Source organism: Halichoeres trimaculatus, unplaced genomic scaffold (assembly GCF_033239565.1).
Source record: "Halichoeres trimaculatus isolate MK-OKI-2021-1 unplaced genomic scaffold, fHalTri1.1 fHalTri1_scaffold_16, whole genome shotgun sequence".
Taxonomy (NCBI): Eukaryota; Metazoa; Chordata; class Actinopteri; order Labriformes; family Labridae; genus Halichoeres; species Halichoeres trimaculatus.
The window spans coordinates 20,798,302-20,813,146 of NW_027437194.1; the positions used below are offsets into that span (position 1 = coordinate 20,798,302).

Consider the following 14,845-nt stretch of genomic DNA (forward strand, 5'->3'; position numbering starts at 1 on the left):
ATTTATTCTAATTTTTAATATTTATGCCCCTTATCTCTTTGTTTGAATAATTTATGTTTTTATTTTGTTAAAGCACTGTTTCACATTCTTTAACCCTTCTTCTGATGTAATGTTGTCCTCTTTCTCTTCTTCCAAAAGTCCTCCTTTTCTTTTATTTTGAACGTGTTTACCATTTTTCCCTGTCATACATTTTATTCTTGTGTTGAGTTTTCCAATCACATCTCATCGGCAACCTCTGGTCACAAAAATACGAGGCAATGCAGAAGTGCCAAAAGCTGCAGTTCCTTGTTCCTGAGAATCTGTCTGAAGCTGGCTCCACAAGTACTGGAAACCACTTACACACCAAGCCAAAAAAAAGTCATTTTCACAGCAGAAATAAACATAGCCTGGTACGAAAAAAATGTCTGCAGTCAGAATAGCTAATTTCTAACGGCACACACTGTAAAGAGGAGGGGATCTTTTTCTAATTCAGCAGTTTCGAAGATGAGAAGTTTACCCAATCAGAGACACAGCTCAGGTGACTGACAGGTGGGCGCCCTGTAGCTATTAGTGTTGACAAGTCTACATAAAGACTGGAAGTGGAGGAGCAACTACCCTGGCTCTTCTAAAATGTAAAATAATACCCAATTTAAGCTAAAACTCATCACTCTGCATGACATACACGGCTAGTTTTTCAAGTTTGTAAAATTCTTACATGAAATGGCTAACTGTGTTTATGAACATGTTCATTTGTGAGCTTTACAGTTGGGAGTTTAGCAAACTTTCCCTACTTTCTTCAATTTTAAGCTGCAAGAAACAGCTTATAACCAGTTATAGTACCAAACATGTCAAACTATATTTCGAACTCTTTTATTACATCACAGATAAAAATGTAATGTTTTATGTACCAAGTAGCTCCTTCCTCGTGCGACTGGCTATCTCTTTGATCTCCATGCGCGACAATGACAGCGAGTGCGGGGCTGAGATGAGCGTTGTCGGGGGCACCATGGTGGGGGCCGGTGTCGTCAGCACCTTGTTGACCAGCGGGGACTTGAGGGGTCTCTCAATGCTGCGGCCCACCAGGTTGCAGAGAGGGATCTTGAACATATGTTTACACGACGCTTCACCTGAATAGAGGGAAGGGTAGAAAAACCAGAGAGCAGCAGGTGAAGTTGGGAGAAAGGGAGAAAACACACAAAGGGAGTCAATTCAAGATGAAGGATGAAATGTCAAGTGAAGACACTGATAAAAGAAAAGGGACGTGTGGTACAATGACAAATGTGTAAAGCTGCCTTGAAACACATTGACTTTTAAGACTTTGGGATTAGCATTTGAACAATTTGTCATTATTTTTGTGTGATGCTGATAAAAGCACTGCCTCAGAAATGATGTAGTCCTAAAATGAGTGCTTCCTGGAGTTTTTCAAAGAGTTGAATATCACTATTTAGTTAATCCTCTACATATGAAACTTCAGCCTTCTTAAGATTACTTCTAGCTTTACATGAAGCTAAGGGTGATTAGGGATGAGACTTAAACATGCTAATTACTATTAATTACAGAAAAAATGTGTGGTTAAATTAATGCACTGTATTAACATTTATTGTTGCGCTCCAGAAACACAGAACGTTTCTCACAGCACAAGTTCCTGGCATACTGATTATAGTGATGCACAGGGTGACATGATGCACATTGGACTGACAACAAACAGTATGGAAGAGATGGCTGAAACAGCGTATCTCGGCCTGGTAAATGGAAAATTGAAGTAAAAAAAAAAAAAAATACTGGAAATGTGGATAAGTGTATTAGTGTGCGCAAATTATGCACTAGAAATATTCTACATCCCCAGAGCTTTTTCAGCCTCCAGTATCACCTCTGTTCTCAACACAGACATCAGTTAATGGTAGCAGTGAGCACAGAGGCCATAGGTAGTTTAAGTACAAGTATGCAGAGTTGCCAACCCACACTCAAGTCCTTAAAAAAAACTTAAACAAACTTAAATTTATTCGTCAGACCTTGCTTACATTGCCTGCTTGAAATGCAGTACTGTTCCTTAAACTGCCCTTTGCAAGAGTTGAAGAGTTATACTTGATAAAACATAAACATGACTTTGATATTAACACTTAAACACATGTCGATTCATTGATTCAGTGATATAACAAAATCCATTTGAATTAAAAAATGCTGCTTCTCATTCTGATAGACAATAGAACGTGGTTAATTCTTTTTAATTAAAAAACTCTAATTGATTCGATTTTTTTCAGTTGGGTCCCACCAATACGAAAAAGCTAACTTGACTCTGTCCAATTGTTTCAATATCTCAAAAATAACCCAAGCAGGATCCTAATTATAGCTCAAAAATTCTTTTCTTGTTTCAGATTGGCTACATTCCTAGCTAACTTTTAGCTCATTTGTTCAAGTGTATTCATTTTGGCGGTAATCGTGGAACAAAGGAAAGCCTTAGAGTCCCAAAAAGGGAAACTAACATTTATTTCAAAAATGTGTTTTCAGATTCCACAATGGATTAAAAATAAATAACAGTCTCTTTGTATCAATCAAATGGTAAGATGAGCCTTTGAGTGATCTATCGCCTTGGATTTTACTAGCATATCCTCAATCTAGGAAAAAAGAAATTATACTTAACACTTAATAAAGTAGTATTTATTCACCGTCAACAGTTAACCAATCAAATTATGTTGAAAAACATCTATACTCTGGAAGCTGAGGAGCTTATACTTCCTTGTCAAATGAAGGTGATCTGGAGTGATGAATAGCTCTGTTAATCTGAACCAGCCTCTCATTTTTAAGTTAATCATCCCTACTACAGAGAGCTAATGTAACATAACTGTGAAATTGTGGCCAGATCTAATATTGAGCAGAGGCAAGAAACACTATAAGTCTGTTTGGGACACTTTAAGAGGATGTTTGGAGCTTCTCCAATGGCAAACACACAAAAAGCTGCAGTGATGCGACCTGCAGGGACAGACTTCACCAGCAGGGAGCAGTGTTTCAGTGGAGTAGCTAAACTTTGCTCCATTGAGACAGGATGGCAGTGACAGGGATGAGCTGACTTAATGGGGATGCGCCGCTGCACAAAGGGAGCATCTCATCTGAAATGTCAGCAGGTGAGAGGTGAGTGAAGAGCCATGGAGGAAAATAGAGGGTCACTGCTGATGTTTGACGGGTACACCGTGTTAGTGCTGTTACAGATCCTCTTTGCCGTACCTTTGCTGTCATACAGCAACAAAATAACAAACCAAAGAGCAGAAAACATGCAGTTATTTAGGAATATACAGCCACAAAGACTAATATATTCCGCTGTGTGTTTCTGGACCTGGGGAAGTGTCAAAACTCCATCACACATGTGAATAAATTGAATTTAAATATCAGAATTTTTAGAACTAAATGAAGGGAAATTTAATGGAGAAAAACTGTTTTGCTGCAGGTTCCCAGACCAATAGTTGGAGGTAAGCAGCCACATCAGTAACAGAATCTTGTTCACATTACTGATGCGATTACATCAGATAAATCTCTCCCCCAGGAGCAGATACGGCAGGCGCACAGGCAGTTAGAGAATGGAATTTTTGTCAGCACCTCGTCTTCACCCTCCTCTTTTTCTCACCGCTGTACCCCCCACCCTCACCCTGCTCAGACTGTGGCACTGCTGTTTGGACCACCACTTTGGATCGAAGAGAGGGGCTGACAAAAGTCTCCATGGCGACAGTGCAATCTGTAAATCATGCTGCGGCAGACGTGTCTTCTCCTTCCCTTTTTCCCCTTTCCTCCCGACCTCCTGCTTGTACATAACCCCTCCTTTTCCCCTCCCTCCTTCAGGCATACCTTTTCATCTTGTAATTCCAAAACCATCCACCTTGATGGACATTATCACCTCTGGCTTACTTTTATGTACTTTGCCCATTTAATCACCTTTTACCTCTCTTTCACTTTCTCCTCAGCCTAATGCTTTAATTAGTTTAAACAGAAAGGGGGGATGGGGAAGACATAATGTTCACTTAACATTCAACCAACGTTCAAGTCAACATGCCGCCATGAGGAGCAGACAGGGTGATACACTCAGGGAGTATGTGCATGTTAGTGGGGCAGCATTGTGAGCGTTCTCATGGGCTGAGAGGATGAGTTGCGGGAGAATCCTGCAGTACCTTCAGCATCCTTAGACATGTACAGGGAAAGCTTGGTACCATAGGGGATCCGTATAGAATCTGAACCAGGGATGAAGAAAAGGGTTACACAAACTGAACAAACATGGTAACGTACGCTGAGGAATACACACACAGACACAGAGTAAGGCACCAAAAGACAACGATCACATGGTGACCCATTATCTCTGAAATCATGCTCAGGGTGGGAAGCATAACTGCTTTCAGTTTGGAAGTTGTATAAATGTTGATAAAATGAAAAATATTCTCAACTTTAATGTCTCAGTTTTCAGATGAAGACAGTACTGAAACATCTGCTTAGCTAACATCAGGCTGCAGTTGTTACAAAGACACTCTTTATCATTTATTATCACTGGTTAAGAGAAAGCTAAAGCTAATTTTACCTTTTTTAAAAAATGTTATTCTACGCAATAGAAAATTGATTAACAAGTCTGACTTTGAATATATTTGAATTGGCTACCATAGCTAATGTTAGCAACTAGCCACCTCGGGGTATCTTACAGCAGGTGTTGTAAGGTACAACTATCAAAGGCATTATTTTCAGACATTTTCAGACAAAAGCTAATGTTAGCATTAAGCCAGCTAATGACACATATTAGATAATGTTAGCATTAAGCCAGCTACTGTCTAATTTTCATATTCTTTTAAAAATGTTAAAAAAAGGGGGAATGATGGAATTTAACTAGCTACTGTCATACAGGAGCTAATTTCAACATTTACTGACAGCTAGTTCTAGCATATAGCCAGCGACTGTATACTAAAAACAAACACTACTGTAAGCATTAAGCCAGCTTGTGTTCTTCAAGAGAATATGTTAACATTCAACCCAAAACTGCTTTACTAAAGCTAATGTTGGCATTCAATACAAGAGCTAATGTTAGCAATTACTTTCAGTCAGAAAATGTCGTACAAAAGCTTGTATTAATATTGAACAAGCTACTGAAATGAGATAATGTTTATATCCAACCAACAAGTGTTGTACTAAAGCTAATTTTAGCTTTCAATGGTCAAAAAAATTATTCAATAGCAAATATTAGCATTCAACTAGCTGCTGTCAAACAAGATATCATTTAGGCTCTTAGCTAGCTAATTATTATTGTTATACTGTAACAACTTATTCTTTGAGTTACCTCCTTATGTCACTCTATCAATGGTTTAGAGGGGGCAATTGGTAACAGAAACTTTTGAATGCATTGTGACACAGTGAGAAAGGCATTAGCTTACCTTGCTTTGATAACACAACCATGAAATACCAGCTAAACTGGCAAGCAACCAATCCCTGTTTTGCTCACATTACATTTATCTAGGAATCTGTCTTTGGCTGAACACCAACAAATTTAGTTACTTCATAGTAATACCAACAGCAGCATTAGCATGTAAGTGTGTGAATGTTGTTTTCCACAGGGCGTGTTATCAAATATATCTGAGTGTGATGTCAGAGGACAGTGGCCACCATGTGAATATGGTCAGTGGTGCAGAATTATATGCATTACCAGCTAAAACAGGACAGAAAATTAGAACCCCTTTGAGAGAAATGATTACCAGAACCAGCCTAAAAGCACAGAGCCCGTCCTCTGCTAATTGCAGCTGCGACAGACAAACCGTCCTCCTTGTTAGCCTTAATGGGACCTGTAAATACCCACCCCCCCTCAGGGAAAAACAGAGAAAATCTGCTTTGCAGAAGCAGCAGCTACTACCCATTTTAATAACTGTTTTCCAGATGCCCTGCCCTTCACTGCAGCCATCAGGATCAAACGCATCTGAAGATAGTTTTGTGTCTTTTTACAAGCTAGAAAGTTAAACACAAACAAGGAGTTGACGTTGCAGTGATCCTCCAGCTGAATGACAAACCTGTATGTGTTACATTTCCCCTTTTAAAGACAGTTGTCACAATATGGAGGAGATTGCTTGCAGGGGGAGGGGTGACTCTGAATGGTCATATACACAAAGAGACAGAGTGGCGGTGAAAGTGGACTGGAGGTAGCAAGGGAGGGGAGCGTATTGATCCTCTATCACCGTGGAAACAGTTTCCTTTTTTTTCTTTCCTGCAGACGCCAAGTGTGTGACGCTGACAACTATGGTTGGAAGTACGTGGGTAATCAGTTTCTTACTCTTTTTGCAGATTTGCTGCTTGTAATCATTTTGAGAACCAAATGGGAAAAGCTGTAGACCCTTGACCAAACACAAATTTCTAGTATGTTATAGTTTCCATGTGAGTTTTAAAATTTAAATTTCATCTATTTATCTAGCCTAGGTTTCTACTGATTAACTTTAAAATTAAAAAAAAATCATTGTTTAAAATTAACATAATACCTTAATTAATATTTGTTTATGTATCACCTTCACATTTAAATTTCATCAGTTAATACAAGAAAACTGTTGTTTAGGAAGGAGACTTAAAAATCTTGCGTTTTCTACCCTACAACACCTCGACGATCACAAGAAATATAATAGAAATAGGTTCTGAACCCAGAGTTCTTTGCTGCTGCTCTTCCCGCCTTGGCTTTATATGTGTGCACACAAAAGAAAGAGGAAGTGTGCTCTGTCAACCTGAGGCTTTTCCACTTAGAGTGGCAGGGAGCTCCCAAAGCAGAGCCATACTACAAATTAACTTATTATGTATGTATACTTTCACTTTTGCAATCAAACAACTGTTGTTTTTTTGTGAATATTACTTTTAAATACAGGGTATCTGACACAAACTTTTATCCTTTTTCTTAAGTACTAAGTAACAAAGGTTATGTTATTGTTTATTGTTGAACTAATGGGAGCAAAGGGCTTTGAAAACTGGTCAGCCATCGTATGAACAGGCTGAGTGCTTTTGAACTATCACAATTATCCAGTTTAAAGTAGACAAAAGCTGCCCAGAAATAGATTTGGATCATTCCTCTTGTTACCTTTGCTCAAAACATGACATTTCCACTTTTGTAGCCAAACCAGGGGAGGAACAATGGGGACGATAATGGCAATTAAATAACGTGTCCTTGAAAACTACACACAGCCAGCTCTTTCAAAAGAAAGGAAGTCGTTTGGGGGGAAAAACGCATCTTCAGTGAACCTTTCTGCTGAGAAGAATTTATGCAAATTGCTCTTGCGCTTTTGGCAAAAACCATAGCATCCAAAGTCAAACAGGTCTGCCGGCAGTGTGGACATTCGGGAACCTTTAAACTAAAACCGACATCTTCTGGTGCTTTCTCTGGTGCAGGGCTTACCGTCACCAAGCGGCGAGGGAAACACAGGCATCTCATAGCCTGTGGGAGTCTGCGGGGAACTCTGGGAACTGGTGTCTTTTGAACTGCAGTTTGAGGCTGAGCTCACTGGAGCAGACGAAAGAAAATAGATGTCCGACTGTGAGCAGACAAAAAGACGGAGTTAGAAAAGAAGTCACATTAAAAGGGTGAAACAATTTGCACTGATGCTGTGAAGTAAAGAGAGAAAGAAGCTGACAGAAAGGATAGGGTAAGAAAAGGTTTCTATTTCATCAGGTACAATGTGGTCTCTTCTACATTATCTCTGTGTAAGAATTATGAATGCATTATTGCTTTGTAGCTTCGCAGATTGCCAGCCATATTTCCCACAAGAGTAATAAAGATTGATTGAAATGAGAGAGCTGAGACAGCTACTTTTACGATGCAGAGTTGAGCCAGCTCGCACAGAAAACCCTCACAAGCTTAAAGGGCTCCTGCTGAAGTGACAGTGCGTTTTATTTTCACTCGTAATGAATTTCTATAATACAACGTCTAAACTTATGACAGATTTTGACAAAGAACAACAACTACTGAATTTATACAGACCCGTGATGATGCTAATTGTAGCTCTGGGACCACCGCTGTGTACACGAGATTGCCGTTGACCACCAGGCGGATCTCGATGGAGTCTGTTGTGAAGGCCAGGATGTAAGGGAATGCACAAACTGCAGAGACAGCACAAGAATATGATAAAATTAACAGCAAATCACCACATCTCAACCAAAATTGTATAAAATTTTAATGGGAAATCAAAGAGAATTTTAGTTTCATTTTCTCATACTGGCATTAAGTATAGCCATCATTATCTGCTGTATTATCTTACGTATGGAGATAAAGGAAGAAGCACATGAAACAAGTTGAGCAGCCCTCCCAGAGGCTTCTAATGCTCCCTCCGTCCTCTGTTTGATTTGAAATGTACGGCAAGGTGAGAGCAAAATGCGGCACAGCATGCAGCACAGCAGCTTAAATTGGCTGTCATTCTGTCAAATAAAAGCTAACATTACTACTATGAGAAAGAAAAATAACTTGTTTTATTAGCCTTATTTAATTTGACCCTGTGAAACAACGTAGATACATATAGTTCCTTATGTATGTGGCTCCATTTAAAAGAGAAATAAACACTTTCCAATGGTGTAAGGTTGATTGCAAAGAATCGTTATTGCAATAAAAAAAATACCTACGATACACAAATTGCATTACTTTTTGTGTTAAATGTAGAAGCTTAAATTGAATCAGATTAAATTTGAAATGCCAGATTCAGACTTTTAACAGGATTATGCTATGTGTATCAGCTAGCTGCCACAGTTGTTGTTGGTGCTAAAGTTAACATTGAGTGTGATAACCTTTTTTGTCACATAAAACAGCTGAAAACAAGGTGGAAAAAAGCAGTGAGAGTATATAAAATTTAGGAAACTTAAAAGCACCAAATGTGTGAACAGTAAGAATAAACATGCTAAAGAGTTTGTAATCTTTGGGGTTTTTCTTTAGGCACATTGTCAATATTAGAATATTGTTACGAATAGCTTTTAAGCTCTCAATATTTTCACACCCTTTGCTGACGCTGTCTAAATGTGTGACAGTGTGCGTCTGCCTATTGGTGTGAAAGCAGCAAACATGGAGGAGCTGAGTATCAACAGGGTCCAGGTTAAAGGGTTTACGTCCATCTGCTTTTCCTTTTCATCCCTCTGCTTCACAAACACACAAACACACACACACAAACATACACACACAAATAATCACATCAGCCTGTTGAATGCTTATGACCACACATGGTGTTACCATGGTGACACCAAGCCTCAGGCCAGGCCAGCAGGAAGAGCAGCCCGGAGCAGGTGGAGTGCTGTTTTAGTGGTAGCATACCGATAGCATTGGGCATCTGGTTCCAGCTGAAGTGGAAGTCTGAGGTGTTGGACTGGATCATCGGTGTGGAGCCGTTGAATGGGCAAACTTTTTTATAATAGCAAATATCTGTAGGAGAGACAGGAAACAGGTTCAACCTAAAAAAAAAAAGCTTTTTTGTCTGTTTTATACAAACGCTGATGGCCACATTATCTGTGTATATTATCTGGTCTTGTATCTTGAAATCTTGTCAGTGGAAACACAAGTGGAACTTGTGTTTGGCAATTTTGGCTGTTATTCCTTGCTGCTATTAGCTTCCTTTGCATTTTAATGTGGCACATGTTAGAATATAAGTATGTAGCCTGACTTGTTCACAGACAGTGGCTTATGAGCCCATACAGTGACTCCCACCACAAAGTCATGTCTCTTTTCAATGCAGTGCTGACATAAGGGCCCCAAGATCATGGGCATCAGAGTATTAGTTTTTGGCTTTGTACCTTTTCCCCATATTCTCTGAATCTTTAATGATAAAATGTACTATAGATGATGCGATCCTTACATTTTTTAAATTCATTCTGCGAACCTCTTCTATACTTTACTCCTGAGACTCAGCCTGTCAGGGAAGTCCTTTTTATACCCAGTCGTGATTAAACTATTGCAAATTGACCTGAATAGTTATGATATGTTCCTCTGGGTGTCTGTCTTTGTCTTTAAACAGTAAAAACTTTCCCTTCGTACAGTGAACAGGCTGCTTGCACTTTTTTGAATAGCAGAGGGTTAAATTATTGGAAAGAAAATCAAAATCCAACAACATTTGAGACAATGTTCCTACTAATTTGGTATTAGGGTTTCATTAGAAGTGCATCTTGAACATCAAATTTAATGATACAGTCCCTGTTTTAATCCTTGTATAGATTTCAGTGTTGTCACATTAATGTAACACTAGTATTAAACTGTATCGCTATGCTTTCAAATATATATAATTAAGTTATAGGGGTTTTAATTAATTTTATCTTCTCTAGTTTGATGTTGTCTTTTTTCCTAATAAAATTGCCATTTTTAATGTAATCTAATTGACTTTTGACTTAGTTTTATCTATAATTGCCCTCTTCCATTACTTTGTTTGACAGCTCCTTTTTTTACTTTCAGGGGACAAGTAAGACAAAAGCAGACAAATTAGGGAGCAAAAGTGACCCAGTGTTGTATACTGGACTTTTCAGAACACAATCATAGTGTTAGATGTAAAAAATAATCAATATGTTCAATAGATATGTTTCATGAAATCAGAGGAGTTAATTTATGCTCTTCATTTATGTGTGTGTATTCAAAACATTAATTTCCACCTCTCTACAGGTGAGGACCACTGTCCAAAACACCCTTATTTTAAAGTTTCTTCTTAGATTTTTATATTCAGGAACAGTTTGTGATGTTTTTCTATTCCAGAAAGATGCAGTAGCAAAGAAAACCTCAGCTTTGACAGCTCAGACACACCAGAATAAAAGGGAGACTCACAGTTGTAACACAAGAGTAGACCCGCCTCCCCGTCTTCATACACGTCGATGGCTGCTACATAATTTACCTGCAAGCAGGGACGAGGCGGTGTGAGGAAAACATTTTGTTTAAGGTTAGGGTCAGGTCAGAAGAGAGAAACTGCTTCAAAAACAGATTTCTGCTGTAATTTGTCACATTATGGTTCCTCTTGAAAAGACAAATGCTTCAATTAGAATAACAAACAGTCAAAACAGAGCAGCTGTTCATCCTCGAGCCTCCTCATGCATTTCTCCTCCCCAGCTGTAGGTGGTGAATGACAACATGTTGACTCACTCACGCAGCCTGGTAAGTATTTGTGTATGTACATGTGTGCCTCACCCTGTTGGCGTCAACATGATGTAGCCTGTAGGCATCTCCTGTGCTCTCATTGATCAGGTCAAACTGATGTTTGTAGGCCACGCAGATCATGTTGTCGTTTTCCCCTGTCGGACCGTCTACTAACGCCATCACCACCGGCGAGTCACACAGACAGATCTCCTGAAAGATCAGCAGTGGAAGATTGATTTTGTTGCTTCCATGCACTGAGAATTATAATTACTGCTACAGAAACATGACCTCCATGTTAATTTGAACACTTGAAGAGAGGGTCTTTGAACGTCTAACCATTCGATTCTCTCACTGAAATCATCTTATAATGATGAAACCTCAGAAATGAGTATGAAAAATAATCATTAGATCATAAATTTAATCAAGTTACTCTTTTATAAGTTGTGCTTTAATGTTTGAAACTGCTAAATTAAAGCTCCTGTAAGAATTTCTTTGTGTTTTGTAGACACTAGTGCTTCCTGTGGGCATGTATCGGTAGTGTTTTCTGAAACAGTCAAGCAGATCATTGAACACTTTTTTTAAGAATATACATTTGTATTCACAAATAAAATGTTAATTTTGTAGTGTGTCAATATCTTCTTTCTTTGACAACTTCACCACAGATGTTAAAGCTATAGCATATGTAAAAAATAGCCATGATCCAAGAATATAATACACAAATATAATAAGTCTATTTTCGGCTGAGCTCTTTGTTTGTTAAAGTCAAAAAGAGGCACCAAAATTAATGTTTCATAACCACAAAAAATTACCTACAGGAGCTTTAAATCGGTGCAATTGTATACATTTTTAATGCCTGTCTAATTGATTTCACAAGTGATGATATGTGCTTTAACTTGAAGATTGTAAAAGGAATTTGCTCATGTTTTGAAATGTAAACAATGATGTTGAACAAGCTCTTCACAATTCAGTTTTGAAGAGTATGAAAAAAATTAAAGAGCAGTACTTCATATGATACGGAAAATAATCAAACCTATTTTTCTTCTGACCTTTTTTTTTGGTAGAAATCCCTCAAAAATTCAACAACACTAATGTTAAAGTATGTTTTTACATCCATCTGTCTTTAGATGTTTTAACAGGAAGTTATTTTAACTGGAGCAATTGAGGGAATAAACCAACCGATTTTCCTCCAAGAACTCAGAGTCACTTTTTTGTTTTTTAGCTGCTGGCTGTTATCAAAGGGTACTGTTACAACAGAAAGCCCTGAGGTTTGGTTTGGCTGTAACAAAAAGGCAGATTTTTTTTTAACAGAGAGTAAATAAGACTTTTCTCTCTGCTGTAAAATCTGGCTAAATGATATGACTTCCTGTTTGTATCTTGAAGAAATTTGATACAGTTTTGAACACTCAGTCTGAGCTCCTCAGGATTTGAAGAACCTTCATGGAGTTAATCAAAAGGAGAGGAGTCAGGCTGAGAACTAATTATGACTGTACACATGGACAGCACTGCAGATTGACTGCACCTCTGAATAATTTATCTAAAGATCCTGCATTCACACAAGGACTGACGTGCTTACACATTCGATCTGTGAGCACTTTAATGAGCTGTGTGTTTTTTCCTTTTACTGTTTCATGTGTTTTTCAAATGTATATACTCATGCAGACGTCGTACCCGTATGTACTGAAACTCCTCCACTGGCGAGTCAGCCCCCGCTGCGACAGCGCTGACCCCTTCAAACCGAGGATGTTTCCTGGTGATGAGGAGGAGTTTGTTCCTGATGGCTGCTACTATCCTCAGCTCTGAGCTGTGGTGAGTGTTGATGGAGTACAAATGACAACCTGAGACACAGAGGGAGGGAGGGGGAGGGGCGGTTCGACAGATCAGTGAATGCAGCACGGTCAGCTGCCCTCAGAGGTCAAAGGTCGTGTGTTCATTCTGCTGATGTGCCCTTTTAAAAGGTCATGACAGCTTGACTTAAGCTCCAATTGATCTTTTCTCTTTTTGTGAATATACATAAATCTGTAATGAATCACCGACTGTCGATAATAAAACATATTCCAGTAATCGCCCTGCCAAAGATGGTCAGGTTGTCTGCCAAACACCACTCAGAAATAACAGATGTACATGCTGATTTTTTAATTTTTAAAATTTAAAAATAGGGTAGGAATCAGTTCTCCTGGTAAGCTCTAGTGAGCTGAGCAACTGTGCCAATCTCTCTGCGGAGCTCTGCAGGCATCTGAAATTTGTCAAGATTCTTTTTGCAGGAATAATTTAACTTAAAGCAGTATGAGGACTACTGAAGTGTCACCTTTAACAGGAATCACTTGTTTACCTGGATACAGACTCTATTTCCATATAGCACCACCACCCACTGTCTTAAAGATGTGACTGTTGTTGAGTCGTAAATTTGTATTGAAGCAAATGAACGAACATCTGATCTTTTTTTTTAACACCACTTTTCTTTGTACAACTTATAAAGCAGGGGTAGGAAACCTAGGGCATGGGTGCCATAGCTGACACGTGAGGCTATTTATGTTGGCATGCTAGGAATAATTACAGGCAGAGGACAAAATACATAAACAAACAATAAAACTATTGTATTATATTCTATTTAACACTTCACACTTTAAATGTTCTGACACAAAAATGTAAGAATAACGTTAAATAATAAATGTAAATTATGACATTACAAGTATTTGAATGTGTCTTGCAGGTCACAGCAAATCTCTTGGGACGTCAGCTTGCTAGCTTGTACTCGCATCCATTGTAAAGTGTTATCAAGGCAAACAAACCAAGTTCCAGTCGTTCTTTCCACATAGTTGGACAAAAGAGTATGGTTTTATAGCCAGAGATGGCCAAAGATTGAACGATATGCACCCTTTGCTGTGAAAGTGTGGTATGTAGGACATCAAACATCCTTTTGAGACCCAAGCATGTGTAACAGAGCAACACATTCAAAACTTTCTGTACTGTTAAAACCAGGAAACAGATGGAAGTTACACAATTTCTCTAAGCATTGAAAACCATTCATTGAGCCTTTCCTATTGACTGTGGATGGTTTTATGAAAGAAGTAAGTACTGTCTAGTTATCTAGCCTTATTGTTTGAAATGTGACGTCAAATTAACTTTGTCAACAAAGTTTGCAGCGTAGTTTAGTGTCCAGAAGGTGAGCAGACTATCTGTTTGACTGTTGCTGACAGCCCAGTGCTCTGAGATGTGTTTGTCACGTTTAATGTTAGTAAATCCTGGTTATCTCTTGCCAGCGCAAGAGATAACCAGCACAACAGAACAGTCATAGTACATACTACATTCAAGTGTAGTAGGCAGTATGCAGTGCCTACTATAAACTACTTTCATACACAGTATGTAGTAGGCGAATTCGAAAACAGCCTGTGTTTTTCTTGTGACATCACACATATGTCTTTGCTCCAGTGGTTTCCATGGTGATGGTCATTCTCCATTCATTTAAATGGGAGCAAAATAAAGGAATCTATTCATTCCCGTTGGTCTGAAACTGCAAAAGAATTTAATAAAGCCAAAAAAATAGTGATATAAACCTGAAAAGTCATAGCAGCATAGTCCTTTTGAATGGGAAATGGGCAATCAACAAGTGTTGTTTACACATAAACATCTACCTTATTGAATTCAGATATTATATCTGTGAACTTTAACTGTATATAATTCAATTAATCATGAGCAGAGCTTCCATTTTAACCTTATAGGGACTCTGTAACAAAAAAGGAAAAAAAAGCCCCCCAAAAGGCAAAAACGCCCCCCCAAAACCCCTAT

General features: G+C 38.6%; 1 protein-coding gene across 5 annotated transcripts in view; it reads right to left on the reverse strand.

The window, feature by feature from the left end:
* Positions 1 to 14,845, reverse strand: part of garnl3 (GTPase activating Rap/RanGAP domain like 3) — an 89,204-nt gene that overhangs the window by 3,285 nt on the left and 71,074 nt on the right. For 3 of the 5 annotated variants that reach the window (XM_074690165.1, XM_074690164.1, XM_074690166.1), the window contains exons 22-29: positions 12,728 to 12,894; positions 11,111 to 11,269; positions 10,754 to 10,820; positions 9,263 to 9,370; positions 7,949 to 8,067; positions 7,367 to 7,502; positions 4,137 to 4,196; positions 888 to 1,106 (exon numbers count right to left, since the gene is read on the reverse strand). In XM_074690165.1, coding sequence (XP_074546266.1) covers positions 888 to 1,106; positions 4,137 to 4,196; positions 7,367 to 7,502; positions 7,949 to 8,067; positions 9,263 to 9,370; positions 10,754 to 10,820; positions 11,111 to 11,269; positions 12,728 to 12,894 — 1,035 coding nt within the window. The remainder of the gene's footprint in view (positions 1 to 887; positions 1,107 to 4,136; positions 4,197 to 7,366; positions 7,503 to 7,948; positions 8,068 to 9,262; positions 9,371 to 10,753; positions 10,821 to 11,110; positions 11,270 to 12,727; positions 12,895 to 14,845) is intronic. The other 2 variants (XM_074690168.1, XM_074690167.1) reach the window with 1 other exon arrangement.